Below are 15,907 nucleotides of genomic sequence, written 5' to 3'. Positions count from 1 at the left end.
ACAGAGGGTTTTCTCTTTTTATTATTCAAATTTGTCAACTCTACACATCCATTAGGGTGAGTACTATAAATATTTAAAAAACCCAGAAAATAACAAGTTGTTGGTGAGAATATGAAAAACTCGTGCGCTGTTGTAAATGTAAAATGTTATTGCAATATGGAAAACAGTATGGCAGTTTCTCAAAGAATTAAAAATAGAACTATCATGTGATCCAGCAACTCCACTTTTGGGGTATATACCCAATAGAATTAAAAGCAGGATTTCAACGATCCCACATACCATGTTCATAGTAGCATAATACACAATAGCCAAGAAGTGGAAGCAACCCAAGTGTCCTTCAATTGATAAATAGATGAACAAAATATTGTCTATATATACCATGCAATGTTACTCAGCCATAAAAGGAAGGAAATTCTGTCACATGCCACATTATGAATAAACCTTGAGCACGTTATGCTAAGTGAAATAAGCCATTCATAAAAAGCAAATACTATGTGATTCCACTTATATGAGGTTCTCAGAGTAGTCAAGCTCACAGAGACACAAAATAGAGTGGTGGCTGCCAGGGGCCAAGGGAAGGAGGAACAGGAAGTTGTTGAATGGATATAGAGTTTCAGTTTGGGAAGACAAAAAAGTTCTGTAGACTGGTTGCATAACAATGTGAATAAATAACATTACTGAACTTAGAAATGGCTAACAGGGAGGTGAAGGAAGTGAGAAGCACAGATTGGAAGTTACAAAGTAGTCATGAGTATGTAAAGTACAGCATAGGAAATGTAGTCAATAATATTGTAATAATTATGGTGCCCGCTGGGTACTGGAAATGCCAGGAGAACAGTTTGCAAAGTATATGATTGGTTAACCACTATGCTATACAACCAAAGCTAATACAAAATCATATCAGATGTAAATTGTAATTTTAAAATGTTTTAAAATAAAAATATTTTTTAAGAAATGGTTATTTATTTATTTGTTTATTTATTTATTTTGGACACTATTACAGATGTCCCCTGGTTCCCCACTTTTGTCCCTCTCCCCCTGGCCCCTGCCCTTGCTCCTATTCTTCACCACATTGTTATCTGTGTCTATGGGCTATGCATATAAAGGGGGACCTCAAAAAACCTGGAATTCTCTTCTGGAGAACGAGCCCCTTGTACTACAGGCTTCCCCTGCTAGGAGAGTGTTATAGGAACTCACCTGTATCAGTGTACCAGCTGGCATTGTTGTGAGAGGCTGAGTTTGGCTTCAGTGCATTTTTTTGAAGACTCCACATGTTTGCCCATTTCATGATGAGTGATTTATGAGCACAGTTGCCCATACCACACTGAGTGTTCAGCAGCTTTTAATCAAAAAATGGCATGACCCCTGTGCCCTGCCCTTCTTATTCACTCGATCTCACCCCCAAGTGATTTGTTTTTGTTTCCTTTAATGAAAAATTACCCAAAGGGAAACATTTTGCCAATGTGAAAGAAGTCAAACAAAAAAACCACAAAACACTAAAAAGCATCAAAATTGACAAGTTCAAAACTGCTTTGAGCAATGGAAAGAAACTTCCTGATAGGTGTATTGCATCAAATAGAAAATACTTTCAAGGTGACTGAAGTTTAAACATGTAAGAATAAGTATACAATTTCTTATTTTGTGTTTATTATAAATAAGCGTATAATATTTATTTAATATTTTATTTTATTATTTTTTTGGTTCCTCTCTCATATATGTATATATGTTTTTTGGCTAATCTCTTCCAGTCCCCTCTGTGAGATCTGTCATTCTGTTCTATATATCCATGCCTCTGGTTTTATTTTGCTCATCAGTTTGTTTCATAAATTAGATTCCACATATGAGTGAGATTATATGAAATTTGTCTTTCTCTGACTGGCTTACTTCACTTAGCATTAATATTCTGCAGGTCCATCCATGCAGTCACAAAGGTTAAGAGTTCATCCTTTTTTAGAGCCACATAGAACTCCATCCCATAAATAGCAGAGCTTTTTTGATCCACTCATCTACTGATGGGCACTTGGGCTATTTCCAGACTTTGGTTATTGTAAATGATGTCACTATGAACATAGGGGTGCATATATTCTTTCTAATTAGCTTTTTGGGATCCTTAGGATACATTCCCAGAAGTGGATGTTTAAGATAGTAAATTTAATGTTGTGTGTTTTTAATCATAATTAAAAACATTTTTAATTTTAAAAAATTGCCAACTCTTAGTTCTTCAAGGGCAGTGAACATATCTTTGTATTTTTAGGTTCCAAGCATCCAGCATAATGCCAGGAACAGCGTGAGAACTCTAGACAAGCTTGTCTTACATTTAACATGGAGATGACTCAACACATTGGCATGCAGTTGGGTGGATGGATAGAGGAGCTCCTTGAAGGGATCACCTTGAAAGTGTTTTGGTAGATGTGGTAGATGCTCTCAGTAACCCATGTCATATGCCCTGGACCCACCACTGGTTTTGGCTACAACTGTAGCGGACAGTGCCAGAGGCCTGGACAACATCCCATCTCACTCACCAAACTAAGACTGCAAGAAAAAGGAAGAAACAGAGAGGTCTCCCAGAGAAGAGTAGGTTGCTCATCAATGTCAAGTTATAGAGAGAGAGCCACCCTCCTCGGTCTCTCTGAGTCATCCTGCTCACAGCTGGCCCTGACCTAACTACAGCCAATGTCGGAACAAACAAGATAAAATGGGTTCTCATGTCGGCATTAAAAACCATACCAAACAAAACCAACTGTGGAGCCAAATGATTCATACCTGAATAATTTCTGCACCAAACAATGCTGGAAATCCTACATGACAACCAGATTGTTTCCTGGCAAACACACAGAGGCCAAACAGGGCCATGCCCTTCCAGTTGCAGCATGGACACTGGATTTGGGCGGGGGAGGGGTTCGGAGAGAACACAGCAGCAGGGAACTGGAACTGGGGTGAACAATCAGTCTCAATGCAGCCCTTTAATAGGGCAGAGATGCCAGATTTAGCAAAGAGACAGGATGCTCAGTTAAAATTGAATTTCAGATAAATAACAAATGGGTTTGTTTTTTTTTAGTATATCACAGATATTGCATGGAACATATTGTTTATCTGAAATTCAAATTTAGCTGAGCAACCTATCGTTTATCCTGCAATTGTAGCAAAGGAAGATGAGATCTAGATTTTTGTAACCAGTCTTCTGGAACCAAATTATGTCTTCTCATACCCACTTCAAAACAAAATAATATCTACACCCAAGAACTGGTAAAATTAACAAATTTAAACAAGGAAAATGTTGAAAACCTAACAGCCTTTCCATTGCCAACAACTATTATTCCTAAGTTCATCTCATGAATCTTTAGGTAGCACCTGTTCTATGACAGACTCCATCTTAGGTGCCTAGAATACAATCCTTAAAAACCTTCAAAAAAAAAAGGCATAGTCATGAGGCTAACAGATCAAACAAAGAAAAATGTAAGATTTTAAAACAGATTTAATTTGAAGGTAAATTAATTTAATTTCTTGGGCATCTACTGAAATACAAGACATTGTGCTGGACTCGAGTCAGAGGTGACTTGACCTTGTAGGACCCATTAACTTGTTTTCAAAGACAGCTGCAGTGTCACCAGCCCCGTCTTCTAACATAAAAGGAAAGGAAACTATTTTTAGTTCTCTTCTTTCTAATTAAGCTTCCTCTGTCTTAAAGATTACCTGAAGGCTAACATTTTATAGGAAGCTTACACAGGAGTGATAACGATTAAAAAGCAAGCCATAGGTTGAGTTCCACCTGGCCTTACTATTTGCCTTCCTAGGCATGTAAATGATGAATAGCTAATTGCTGGAGAGCACAGCGAACATTACTTCCAGGGCACTTGAAGAAGTGGGATTCTGACAACCTAAAATGTAAGTTTTATCATTTTATGTTTTTGAGGTAAAATTCAAATAACATAAGACTAACCACTTGGATGTATACAATTCACATAACATAAAATTAATCAATCAGAAGTGTACAATTCAGTGGCATTTAGTACATTCATGATGTCGTGCAACCATCCCCTCTATTCAGTTTTAAAACAAATTTATCTCCCCCAAAGAAAACTCTGTAACAATTAGGGAGTCACTCCCCATCCCTTCTTTGATCAGGCCCTGGCAATCACCAATCTGCTTTCCATCTCAATGAACCTATCTGTCCATTCTGGACACTTCATATCAATGGATCATAAATATGGAATCTTGTGAGTCTGGCTTCTTTCATGATTCATCCATGTTGTAGCATATATCAGTACTTCATTCCTTTGAACGGGTGACTAATAATCTATTGTATGGATATACCACAATTTGTTTATCTATTCATCTACTGATGGACATTTGGACTGCTTGGACCTTCCAGCTATTGTAAATGGAACAGCTATGAACATTTGTGTGCAAGTATTTGAATATCTGTTTTCTTCTTTTTTTTATCTTTTGATGTTTTTATTGTCTTAGGTGCAGAGTGATTTGAAAGCAAAGGTCAATTCTGTTATAGAATTATTCAATAAGTTCCAGAAGACTGATAAACAGTTATCGTACAATGTGTTACAGAGCAGCAAACAAGCATTCAGAATAGACATCAGAAACTACATTGTCATGATCATGAAATGCAAATAAATGTGCTTATGGAGCAACACATTAGGCATTTTGAAAATCTACAACAACAACAGATATCCAGGTATCTATAACAAAACCAGTACTCATCCCATCTTCTATCACTTGGATCTCTAAGCTAATATTCCCTATTGCAATAGCTCAAAAAACTGTAACAGTTTTTGTTCTTTAAAATTAAATTTATTGGGGTGACATTGGTTAATAAATTATATAGGTTTCAGGGGTACAATACTATAATAATCATCTGTACATTATGTGTTCACCACCCCAAGTCAAGTTTCCTTCCATCACCTCTTATCCTCGATTTACCCTCTCTTGCCTCCCCCCACCTCCTTTTTCCTCTGGTAATCACAATACTATTTGTGTCTATGGGGGTATTTTTTCTTTTTGCTTAATCTATTCACCTTTTTTTACCTATCCCCTTCCCCTCTATGAGTCTGTTTCTATTTTGTTTGTTAGTTTATTTTGTTCATTAGATTCTACATACGCGTGAAATCACATGGTATTTGCCCTTTACTGACTGGCTCATTTCACCTAGCATAATACTCTTCACGTCTATCCATGCTGTTGCTAAAAGTAAGATTTCCTCCTTTTTACAGCCAACATAGTATTTCATTGTGCAAATGTACCACGGCTTTTATATTCACTCATCTACTAATGAGCACATGGGCTGCTTGTTTTCAATTCTTTTGTGCGTATGCTAAGAAAATTTGCTAGGTCATGTGGTAAATCTCTGTTTAACATTTTGAGGAACCATTTAACTGTTTTCCATAGTTTCTACATCATTTTACCTTCCCATCAGCAATATACATGAGTCTCAGTTTCCCCACATTTTTGCTAAAAACTCATTTCCATTTGTTTCTTTTTATTATTATTATTATTATTATTATTATTATTATAGCCATCCTAGTGAGTTTGAAGTCATATTTCATTGTGTTTTTTATTTGCACTTCCCTAATGACTGATGGTCTTGAATATCTTTTCATATACTTATTGGCCATTTGTATATTTGCTTTGAAGAAATGTCTATCCAAGTCCTTTGCCCATGTTTTAATTGGGTTATTTATATTTTTTGTGTTTGAGCTGTAAGAATTTTATATATATTCTGGACACCATACTTTTACCAGATGTATAAGTTGCAAATATTTTCTCCCATTCTGTAGGTTGTCTTTTCAGAATTTTTTTTTAAGAACCAAGCTGATACTCTCTGTCTTTTCTTTTGTGTTCTTGAGTGTGGAGTACCCCTCAATGATGAACTGGACACTGAAAGTACATCAAGACAGTTATGAAAGTCTCCTCATTCCTGAAACTAAAATTTCCTTTTAATGTCAAGTTAGGGTAACATCACATGGGTCCCTCAGTTTTTACAGAGATTGATGAGTTAAGATTTGTTGGGGACTCCAGCTGGGAGGCTTGGAAACAAAGTCAGCAGCCCAGGGAAAGTTTCCAGAACAAAAGGGAACTAACGCCAAGTAATGCTTGAAAACAAGGAGTCAGGCTGTGTGAAAAAGACAGGACGAAGGCAAACACTAAGCCAGGCTTCAAGAGGTGAGAGCACCTTCTCTCACAGAGGCAGGGGAAGAGCAGGAGAACAATTCCCGCAGGTCCAGGGAGCCATGGTGGGAACTGAGGAAAGAAGAGAACTTCTTTTGACACCAAAACGCATCGAATAATCATGTTTGTCTTTTCCAAAAGAAGATGAGATAACTAGTTTAATGAGCTTGAGGCTGTATTAGAAAGATACACTAGCCTGATAGAAACAGCCTGTTGGTACCTTTCCATCTCAACTTTCTATGCTGATGAGCAAAAGTTGGACATGGGACAAGGTTACTTCACACCAACTGTATGAGTAATTCTATGTTGGCCTGTATCCAGTAGTAAAAAAATGTTGGTAAAAAGAGGAACAATACACATTTTAATAAGGATCAAAAGTTATTCTGGTGGCTTGTGAAATTAAAGAAATAATCTTTTTTTAATTTAAAAGCTGCTTCTGTAGATCAAGATTCTGACATATTTAATGTCTCTAAATTCTGCTGGAAAGTCCAAAATAAGGGTTCCCAACATTTACTGAGTATCAGAATACCTGGGGAGCTTTTAAAAATAGAGCTATGTGAAATCTTTAGAGTCAGAAAGTGGGTTAGTAGTTGCCTGGGGTTGGGGTGGGAACAGGGAGTGACTACAACGATATACAAGGATTTTTGTGGGATGATAGAAATGTTCTAAAATTAAATTGTGATGATGGTTACACCACTCTACAAATGCACTAAAAATCAGTGAACTGGACACCTAAAATGAGCACATTTTATATAAACTGAACCTCAGAAAAACTGCGCTCTAATAAACTATGAAAGTCATACATGATACCATGCCTGTTTAGTGGTAAAAAAAAATTCAGTACTAGTTTTACAAATAAATTAACATGTTAAAAGCACTCATATAGTTCCTCTATATAAATTCTTAGTTTCTCATATAATTCATAGAATATCACATCCCAAAATATACAGCTACCTTGGTCTACCTCAACAAATTCTTTATATATATAAAGAATTTTATATATATAAATTTTTATTTCTATATAAAAATATTTATATATAAATATATAAATTTTATAATTTATTTATTTTTACAGAGAGGGAGGGAGGGAGAAAGAAAGCAAGAGAAACGTCAATGTGTGGTTGCCTCTCAAGTGCTCCCTACTGGGAACCTGGCCTGCAACCCAGGCATGTGCCCTGGCTGGGAATTTGAACCAGTGACCCTTTGGTTCATAGGCCAGCACTCAATCCACTGAGCCACACCAGCCAGGGCGACAAATTCTAATTCAAGTGTTTAATGTAGAACTCAGTCATCTATATTTCTTTTTTTTTTTTTTAAATCTCTCCAGGTGTCTATAAAGGCATAGCCAAGTTTGAGAGTCATCGATATAAAGCAAAAGGGAATAAATAAAACAGATAAGGTACCTTATTTCTTACTTTATCTATTTTATTTATTCCTATCCATCAGGGATCTCTTTACAAATGACTTTTTTTTCTGTCAAAAAAAAAGTTTGTACTCACGAAAGGGGAAGTAATTTCAGCCTCATGGGACAATAGGAAGTTTGAAGTTTTAACACAGAGAATGAAATAAGCAGCCTTGAACCAATCGCACAGGTGAACTATCTATCTCGGTATGCCTTCACATGATATCACATCCCAAGGATGTTCTAGGAAAGTCTGAATTTCAAATATTCTTTTCATTGAGCCCATAAATTACCAAAACATTTAGGGGAGAGGAACTGGGGGATTGGTGAGCAGGAGAGGGAATCTTGTCTTTCACTGTACACTAGTTTGTCATCTTTTTTTTTTATATGTTATTGATTATGCCATAAGAGTTGTCCCATTTTTTTCTCCCCTTTATTCCCTTTTTCTCTGCATCCCCCTCCCACCAGCATTCCCTCCCCTTACTTCATGTCCACGGGTCATACATGTACGTCCTTTGGCTTCTCCATTTCTTATACTATTCTTAACCTCCCCCTGTGTCTTTTGTACTTACTATTTATGCTTCTTATTCCCTGCACCTTTTGCCCCATTCTCCCCTCTCTGTCTCCCCTCTGATCTCCATTTCTGTGATTCTATTTCTGTTCTAGTTGTCTGCTTTGTTTGTTTGTTTGTTTAGGTTCAGTTGTTGATAGTTGTGGGTTTGTTGTCATTTTACTATTCATATTTTTGATCATCTTCTTTTTCTTAGATAAGTCCCTTTAACATTTCACATAATTAAGTGCTTGGTGATGATGAACTCCTTTAACTTGACCTTATCTGGGAAGCACTATGTCTGCCCTTCCATTCTAAATGATAGCTTTGCTGGATAGAGTAATCGTGGTTGTAAGTCCTTGCCTTTCATGACTTTGAATACTTCTTTCCAGCCTCTTCTTGCCTGTATGGTTTCTTTTGAGAAATCAGCTGATAGTCTTATGGGAACTCCTCTGTAAGTAACTCTCTCCTTCTCTCTTGCTGCTTTTAAAATTCTCTCCTTATCTTCAATCTTGGGTAATATAATTATGATGTGCCTTGGTGTGTGCTTCCTTGGGTCCAGCTTCTTTGGGACTCTCTGAGTTTCCTAGATCTCCTGGAAGTCTATTTCCTTCATCAGATTGGGGAAGTTCTCCTTCATTATTCATTCAAATAAGTTTTCAATTTCTTGCTCTTCCTCTTCTCCTTCTGGCACCCCTATGATTCAAATGTTGGAATCTTTAAAGTTGTCCCCGAGGTTCCTAAGCCTCTCCTCATTTTTTTAAATTCTTGTTTCTTCATTCTTTTCTGGTTTAATGTTTATCTCTTCCTTCTGCACCAAATCATTTATTTGAGTCCTGGTTTCCTTCCTTTTACTGTTGGTTCCCTGTATATATTTTTCTTTATTTCACTTTGCATAGCCTTCACTTTTTCCTCTATTTTGCAACCATACTGAACCATTTCTGTGAGCATCCTGATTATCAGTGTTTTGAACTGTGCATCTGATAGGTTGGCTATCTCTTCATCGCTTAGTTCTATTTTTGGAGCTTTGATCTGTTCTTTCATTTGGGCCATATTTCTTTGTCTCAACAGTCTGTTACATTGGGAGGGGCGGAGTCTTAGGTATTCGCCAGGGTGGGGCAACCCAGGTTGCTGCTTTTGATGCTGTATGTGGAGGAGGGGTCTGAGAGGGAACAATGCCACTTACTCAGCTCTCTGCTGGCCTCCAGTCACTTCCTCTGCTACCCACAGGCAAATTGGGCCCTTCTAGTGCTGATTCCTGGGGTGGGTTTGTATACATTCTAGGACCCTGTGGGTCTCTCCAACAAACTGTCTTGTGAGGCTGGGAGTTTCTTCCGCTGCCACATCCCCCACAGGTTTTAACAGCCAGAGGTTCTGAGGCTTTCTCTTCCCACACTGGAACCCTGGATTGCATGGTCTTTCTTGCTCCCCAGCTGTTCCTCTCAGTTTATCTGCACATGAATGTGGGACTGCCCAGTCTGGCAGCTGCCGCCTTGCCACACGTCCTCTCTGCCCAGGTTGCTCATCTCCACCCCTCTTACCAGTCCAGATCAATATTTCTTCTTTAACTCCTTGGTTGTCAGACTTTCATACAGTTCTATCTTCTGGCAGTTCCAATTATTTTTTGTTTTTAAATTTGTTATTGTCCTTCTTTTGGTTGTGTCAGGAGGCAAAGTGTATCTACTTACACCTCCATCTTGGCTGGAAGTCAGTTTGTCATCTTTTAGATTCTGAACCATGAGTTACATGTGTCCTGAGTATATGAGCTAACATTTTAATAATCCAGAAATTGTAACACTTTGGTTTTCAAATTACATCTCGCAAAATTAGCTCATAGATTGAAAAGGAGCCTGTTAATTTATGATTCAATGGCATGGGCCCAATCCTCACACAGCAGGAAAGTAAACCAAGGCAAAGATAGGTGATACTGCTTTTAGTCTTTTAATTTATTTATTTATTTATTTATTTATTTATTTATTTATTTGGGTATTTTTATATAATGAAGGAGAGACTGAAAATTTGAACGCACACCTGAAGTATTTTACAAAAAGCTCCCTAACAGGGTTATTATAAAGATCGAATGAGATAATGATTCATGCAAAATGCCCAGTCTAGTATATTAGCACAGAGTAATCCTTATCTAGGATTACTTCCTTAAAGATGAAAATGGGTCCAGTGGTCTGAGATTTGCTTAGAGAAACTCCAGAAGTCTGACTTCTGAACACAGCCAGCTCTAACAGAAGAATGTACTGGCGTGGGTCCACATTCACGCAATTACAGCTCATGTTGGTACAGAGCCAAGTCTAAAGTTTGATCTCTACCCCAGATTTCTTTTGGAAGCACAAGTGTCCAGACAAAATCACAACATGTGTGCCTCTCCTTCTGAGGCTTCCATTTTGCAGGAACAATAACAGCTGAACTCTGAAACATGGGAATGAGGAGCAAAAAAGCAATCTGTCCCCTGCACCTGGCCTGGGTATATGCTTCTGAAACTTCCATGCTCTGGAGGAAAAATAACTGCTCTGCTACAAAGAGCTAGAAAAACAATTTTCTTAAAAATAAACAGGTCCCAAGAGATCAATGGTCTGGAAAAATTCCTCTGAGATCCTTTCAGGCCCTGAATATAAACAGTAATCAACTTTTCAGTCCAAGAATTGGATTCATACCCTCTCTAAGCATAACACATACACTACAAATTGCATACACCTCTGAAGAGTTACAGCAGTTCTGAAAGGAGGCAAAACCACATACATCTCATGACTGCAGCATGACCCTCAGAATTTCCTGTCGAGGGGCTGGGCACATCTATTGAGCCCTGGGCATTCACTCCAGGCACATGGCACAGCTGCTCTGCCCTCTCTGAAATCTGACAAACTCTCAAAGAATCTTGCCTCAGAAACATCTCCTTCTCACAGTTGTACATATGAAAACATCCCTTTAAATTATGACTAGGAATCAATGAAATTGAAGAACATTCTTTGTTATTAGTTTTAGTATATATATACAGGGTCTGGCAGAAGTAACACCATTGAGTGTGGCTGGTAGGGTATGTGAATATCTCGCATGAGATGGACAGCAATTTGAACATTTCATCTAAAATGCCATATGGTGTGCTTGAGTGTGATTTGGTCATGTTACAGAATTACATGTTTATGATTTTGTAATAAAATATTTGGTATAGATTACCAGCTCATAAAGAAGGGGCGTTATTTGTGCCAGACCCTGTATGTATGTACATGAGCATGTGTATATATTCTTTTTTCTCTAATTTGTAGTTACTTAGCTAACTACTCTTTAAAAGGCATTTTAAGGAGATAAAGGTTAATCAGGCTAAGACCTGCCTTCAAAATCACATTTATGATCTAATGAGCGTTGATTTGCAAAGAAAAAAGTAAATATAAGATGATAATGATAATAGCAATACTTAATAATTATTAAGCTTTTCCTTTGGTCAGACACTTCATACACACTAACACTTCCCAATGACCCTTTGAGGTAGTTATCAGTCCTGATTTGCAGATGTGCAGGTTGAGTCTTACATAACCTAGGTAATTTTTTCAAGGTTATAGTTTACATGAATAACTAGAATCCATTAACCATATACACGACCACTTATATGACATAAGAATGGTGTATTGTATCTCATGCCATTTCCAAATGTCAGATACTTTGACAATATTTTAAAATTTCAATTAAATCTGGATTGAGAGGGTGTAACTCAATGTTTGTAATCAACACAAAGCGGAAGGCCTGAATCTCTTACAGACCAGGACACACTCCAATGTTTGAGAGTTAACCACTTCTCATGCAAAATAGTTTCTGGATTATTTTTGCATTATGTTAAATCACAACATCCTCTTACTGCATTTGTCAAGTCATTTGTCCAGTCCCCTTCCAATCTCATTCCTAAATATTCTTGCACAAGAAGACTTCTTGGGCCACTTTCCTTGCAGTCACAGGGGTTGAATTAAGATTCTATGCTGAATCATGTTTATAACAATATTTTACTAATAATGTCTGTATGGTTGAATATTTAGAATGATGGAATGTTTTTCCTACTATAAATATTATCAAACGGGTTCATGCATATAATAATTCCAATATTTTAGGCATTTCACCTGGGTTAGTTTCCCAGAAGTGAAATTACTGTGTCAAATAACTTAAACATTTTCAAATTTCTTGATAAAGGTTGACTTATAAAAAACTTAGACAGAGCACTGTCTTTGTTTTGTTGCAGTCATTCAGATTCCTGAAAAACACTTAGAGCCTTTGTTGAAGAAGTGTCATTTGTTTTATAAATTGCTCTAAAGCCAACTCCCAGCTCGGAGTTACCCGAGAATATCTGAGCATCCCCAGCAAGCACCACTCACCTTCTGCCCTTCCGCTGCCCTTCTGTCTACTGTTGTGTAGAGGCAGCACCTCCAGCGATGTGATGCCTGAACTCTCCAGAATATTCACTTCCACTGTCAGCCTCCCTACCAGTTGCTGGGGTCGCACACTGATGACATGCTCATACTTCCCAAGCCGCCTCTGCAAGAGCTCTTCATAGCTCAGGAGGAAGACAGCTTTGTCCTTGCTGGGAATAACTGTGGAGGCTCTGAACATTTCAGTTCCCTTCTCCCTGTAAGGAAAAGAAATAGGAACAAAGGGTGAGAGAAAGCCAGGTTCCCTCAAGTCCCCTTGGGGCACGGCCAAACTCTCTGTAACAGTCTTTAGACATTAGAAGTAAAAGTTAGCATTGGAAGAAATAAAGGCTTGCACTAGAGGAAGGTTGTAAAGTTTCAAAGGATACTAAAGAAGAGAGAATTCAAACACTACTGAACTCTCCTACCTCTCCTTGAGTCATACCCAAGGGGACAATGGGGAAAGGAGACCCTGAAATAGGTGAACTGCTGGAAAAGAGAGCGCTGGGGTCAAGATGTAAATTGCATTCTCTTTTTTGCAGGGATGGCCAAATAAACCAGACATTTTATTTAACTTTAAAATAGCTAATGTATGAGGTTTTTACACCTTGGTAAAGTCTGACAGATGTGGTTAAGGAAAGGGTAAAAAGTAAAGGATTGCAAAGCATATAAAAATACAAATAATTTTAAATGCTTTCAGTATGTAGAGTGAGACTTCTCTGATTCAAGGTGGCAGTCTGACCGTAGCAGAGAGAGTAAATGATTAAATCAAAGAAATCAGAGTGGTAGAGGCAACCATCAGTGGGTAGAGCATTTCAAAACAAGACTTAAGGAATTCAGTAGACCAAGAACTCTACAGCTCGGACTACATGGGTAGGAACTGCAATAAAGTAGAAAAACACACAATCTGCAGAATCCCAGAAAGACTCCAGGCTCTGGTTCAGCAGGTCACCACAGATGAGAGTGAGAAGGGGGACCAATTTCAGGGAGAACTCCAAGTTTTTTATGTAAACGAGTGAATGGCTAAGATGATAGGCTTCCTATACTCCTCTTTCCCAGAGCTGAAAAGAGACAGAGGTATTAAAATGAAAAAATTTTACTGAGAGCTGAGCAGAATCAATAAAAAAAAAACAATGACTGACACTTAAACCTATGACTGTAAAATTTCAGAATACCAAGTAGAGAAAACAAATAAAAGAAATGGTATTAGACCACATTGAATGCATCATCAGCGATACTGGATGTTTTGAGGCATTGGAGCAATGTCTTCAAAATTTGGATGGCAAATTATTCTGATTCTTAAATTCCATACACAGTCAACACTTTAATCAAGGTCTCAGAAAGTCTGACTTTCTCACACTCATTGTAAGGAAGTTACTTCAGAACATACTCCAGCAAAGTGAGGATGAAAATCAAGTAGGAGGAGGATATAGAATACAAGAAGTAATGAAACCAACCCAGATAAAAATAAAAAGGTATCCCAAGGTAAACATTATGTGTCAAGACTGAAAAGCAATGACAGTCTTCCATGGTATGGAGACACCTATTTTGTCCTGTTTAACAGCTCAGAAATCAGATGTGTCTCCCAGTCAGCTATGCCTTCCAGTTGCTCTTGACAATGACATGAATGTCGTTGTCATAGCTGTTCACTTAGCCACCATTTCAAATGAGTTATGTGTCTTGCTAGATATTGTAACGAGATTAAGTTTTATCTCATAGGAAAATCGATTAGAAACTCCAGGAGAAAAGAGAAATGTACATTCTGGGATCCAACTAAACAAAACTATGTCATGATTCTGAACAATTTATGAATTATAAGAAAAGATAATCCTGATAAAGAGCATCTGATAAAAGACCACTTATAGACAAAGTTAGGATTTAATAACCTGCTGTGGCAAGGGAGATACATACCAGAAGTATCATGGAGCATCTTGCCAAACAAAGGAGACACAGGGTTATTACAGGATTTGGGGAAGGGTGGAGTGTAGGTGAAGTTAAATGAAGCAGTGTTTGGAAGCTCAAAGAAAACCAGGGCTGTGTGTAAAACATTTAGTATCAGCCTGAACTGAGAAACAAACTCAAGGTTCTTTGTCCTTAGGAACTACAAAATTAAGATAAATGTGCACTTCTGTGGCAGACAACCCTTTATCTGAAGCTGTGGACCCTGACTGCTTTTCATCATCGGAGTGAACCCCTGACCCACACGTTCCATTCTCTCTAATAGGATCTCCAACAGCAAAGTTTCTGACAGTCGATAATCTCAGAGAACAAGCTTTCTCAAAACTATATTCTTTTATTAATGAATAATAACACATTCACAACATTTCACAACATTTTTATCTAGATACTAGGATCATTTTTTTCCAAATGGGGTGGTAGAGAGGGAAAGAGAGTCTTAGTATACTAGATGGCTCTGCAGTTAATGTTATTTATGTATCATTAAAAAGTAAATGTTATATCTTGGTTTTCGGTGTTTAGGTTCAGTTTACAGACAAAACAAAAAATACAAATATCATAACAGGTCAGAATTTAACAGTTACTAACTCTGACAATGCAATAGTAAATGATTACATAAGAAAAGATAGGTACTGGAAATGGAAACAGAAAGGTAAGGTGAAGTGCAGGAGAGGAAGTAGTATCATCAAAGATCATAGGTCCAGTCTAAGATGGTGTAATTGCTTAAACCAATGTAAGAAGAAGGAATAATTATGTAAAAATTTGGAATGCAGAGGGAGAATGGGAACATTGCAATTATGCTAAATCCTGTGTTTTCCCAGCAGAAAATCAATAGGTAATATCTGATTTTTATCAAGAAATTTGTAAAAACAAAGACTATCAGAATATTAAGAATTGGGGAGAAAACAACAAAAAAACTATGGAAATATTAGAAGTGGATGTTTCTAGAAAGTAAGAACAGGGGAATGGGAGTGAAAATGTTCCTTTTTTTTACTATAAATCCTTCTCTACTATGCTGTTAAAAATGTATGTATTATTATTATGATAAAATAGAAAGTAAATACCTAAAGAAATAAAAGCAATCAAGGTAAGTAGACAAAGAAGTAGAAAATTTGACATTTTGCTAAAACGAATTTTTAATTCCTTAATAAAATGGCACTTACCCATTATCTTCTGTGGTTTTATTCCTTTTCTCTTTTACCTTATCATTTTTCTTTTCTCTCTCTGTAATTTCTCCCTGATACACCTTGTCACCAATTAGCCTGAAAACCAGAGACAGTTGTGTTACCAGCTTTCAGTTCCCAAATACAAACATAGATCTCATAACCATGACAATAGTAAAAAATATTTTATTTGCCTCTTGGATATGCAGAACCTACATTCCAAATCAGGGCACTACCTCTGAATCATTCATTT

The 15,907-nt window shown here is 37.3% G+C and overlaps 1 protein-coding gene across 1 annotated transcript in view; it reads right to left on the bottom strand.

Moving 5' to 3' along the window:
* Positions 1-15,907, bottom strand: part of ITIH5 (inter-alpha-trypsin inhibitor heavy chain 5) — a 79,787-nt gene that overhangs the window by 43,444 nt on the left and 20,436 nt on the right. Inside the window, exons 4-5 of the mRNA XM_054593925.1 lie at positions 15,655-15,753; positions 12,503-12,753 (exon numbers count right to left, since the gene is read on the bottom strand). Of these exons, the coding sequence (XP_054449900.1) occupies positions 12,503-12,753; positions 15,655-15,753 (350 nt within the window). The remainder of the gene's footprint in view (positions 1-12,502; positions 12,754-15,654; positions 15,754-15,907) is intronic.

Source organism: Pteronotus mesoamericanus, unplaced genomic scaffold (genome assembly GCF_021234165.1).
Source record: "Pteronotus mesoamericanus isolate MK-2021 breed Mesoamerican mustached bat unplaced genomic scaffold, CSHL_Meso_final contig_130, whole genome shotgun sequence".
In the NCBI taxonomy this organism is placed as follows: Eukaryota; Metazoa; Chordata; class Mammalia; order Chiroptera; family Mormoopidae; genus Pteronotus; species Pteronotus mesoamericanus.
The sequence above is the reverse complement of the archived record's forward strand: the minus strand, read 5'-3'. Positions and strand labels throughout refer to the sequence as shown.